The sequence below is a fragment of the Tupaia chinensis genome, unplaced genomic scaffold (assembly GCF_000334495.1).
Source record: "Tupaia chinensis unplaced genomic scaffold, TupChi_1.0 Scaffold150006_1, whole genome shotgun sequence".
NCBI classification, from domain to species: Eukaryota; Metazoa; Chordata; class Mammalia; order Scandentia; family Tupaiidae; genus Tupaia; species Tupaia belangeri.
Genome location: NW_006209847.1, coordinates 4627868 through 4629650, shown reverse-complemented (window position 1 = coordinate 4629650; position 1783 = coordinate 4627868). Strand labels below are relative to the sequence as shown.

The 1783-nt window shown below is 54.2% G+C and overlaps 1 protein-coding gene across 1 annotated transcript in view; it reads left to right on the top strand.

Annotated features, from left to right (window-relative positions):
- Positions 1–503: 503 nt before the first annotated feature.
- The window catches only part of ACKR5 (atypical chemokine receptor 5), a 4113-nt gene continuing 2833 nt past the window's right edge, over positions 504–1783 (top strand). Inside the window, 2 exon segments of the mRNA XM_006171912.3 lie at positions 504–971; positions 1487–1776. Coding sequence (XP_006171974.1) covers positions 1503–1776 — 274 coding nt within the window. The 5' untranslated portion in view covers positions 504–971; positions 1487–1502.

Here is a 1783-nt window from a genome sequence, read left to right as displayed (position 1 = left end):
AAAAAAAAATAAAAAACCTCAAATAGATTAGGCTTCCTGCTTCTCTGCCTCCTCCATTTGACACTGCGTACACAGGGCGGGTTGTGAGCCCCTTCCCCAGTTCCCCCATAAAAGACCCGTGTCCAATCCCAGTGGGTGCCGGAGATCCAGTGTTGATTCCTCCATGCCCACCGGCATAATAAACAGTTCCAGTCCCTCCGAGTGCTACTTTTCATTCCTCGGGGTCTGGTGTTTTGCAACAGTCAAAGAGATTCCCTGGAAATTGACATGGCTTCTCTTCCCACCCCAGATTCAGTCTCTGCTCTCTCTCTTTGGATTCTCAACTCCCACTGTGAAATAAAGACAAGGAGCTGGAAACCCCTGTGAGGGGCTGGGAAGAACAGCAGGTCGTGGACGTGAGCCAGTGGGCGATGGCCAGTCGTTGACAGCACGACTGACTGCAGGTTTATTTTAGCCCCCAACGTCCATCAGATGCAGGAATCAAGAGATAAAGGAAGCGGGGATCCAACACAGCTAAGAAAAAGGAAAACACACATTCTGTGGGTGCCAAGCATTTGCCACAGGCCCGGCCCTGGATGGCTCCTTTAATTCTCACAACACCCCTTGCAGTAGAAACTTTCGTTCCCATTTTGCAGAGTAGAGAAAAGCTGAGGCTTATAAGGTAAATTCATGCAGCTAGTGAGCAGAGTCGGGGACTTAGCGCTTGCAGCCGACCTCCCCACCACTGACAAAGTCTTTTACTGGGACGTCCCCTCTCACTGGATTGGGGGAATACAGAAAAAACCCCCCAGCGCTCTGCCACAGAACCTTGGCCAGTGAGAGCTATTTCCTGGATGAGAAGGGCGGCCCGAAGCCAGCAGCAAAGCCAGCCCCACAGCCACCGGCCCTCCAGCCTCCTCACAGCTCCCCACCAGTCTAGCCCTGTGGCTCTCCACTCTCCAGGACCCGGAGTGCTCCCGAGGGAGACTGAGGTGAGTGCTGCCCTTTCCAGGGAAGGCAAGGATCAGGGCTGGAAGGCAACCAGTTTTCCGAGTGAGGCATAGATTTTCTCAGGGAAAAATCACAGGCATGATTGTGGGTGTGTATGTGTGTGCCCCACACCCACCGCCCCAAAACAAGACAGAGCCAGAGCCCCTAATGCAGACCCATGCAGAGGGCCAAGGAGTGGAATGACAGGCAAGAGGGAGTGGCTGGAGACCTCCTGGGGCTGGAGGTGCGACTGACCTGAGGTTGGGAAGAAATCTCTCAGGGCAGTCCTGGTCTCTTTCAGCACCAAAATCCCCTAGCAAAGTGTCTCTACTCCGGGATCAAAGCTAGTAAGCGAGTTGTGTATTGCTTAGTCATAATTTGAATGCTAAGCTTCCCTTTCTTGCCTCATGAGCCCCACAATCTTTCCCTCCTCCCTAGTCCCTGTGAACGTCTACCTTGGAAACCCAGGCTGCTTTGAGGTCTTCTTTCTCTTCCAACCCTCCTTTCTTCCCAGCAGGCGTTTGTAGGCCCGAATGATGGTCCAACCCAGTCTGGGGCCTAGCCCCTCGGAGGGGTTCACCACAGTACCTGCCCATGACTTTGGAGAGATCCACAACTGGACAGATCTGCTCTCCTTCTTCAACCACACTCTGTCCGAGTGCCACGTGGAGCTCAGTGAGAGCACCAAGCGCGTGGTCCTCTTTGTCCTCTACCTGGCCATATTTGTGGTTGGGCTAGTGGAGAACCTCCTTGTGGTGTGTGTCAACTGGCGCTGCCCCAGCCGGGCGGGGGCGCTGAACCTCCACCCCTTTCA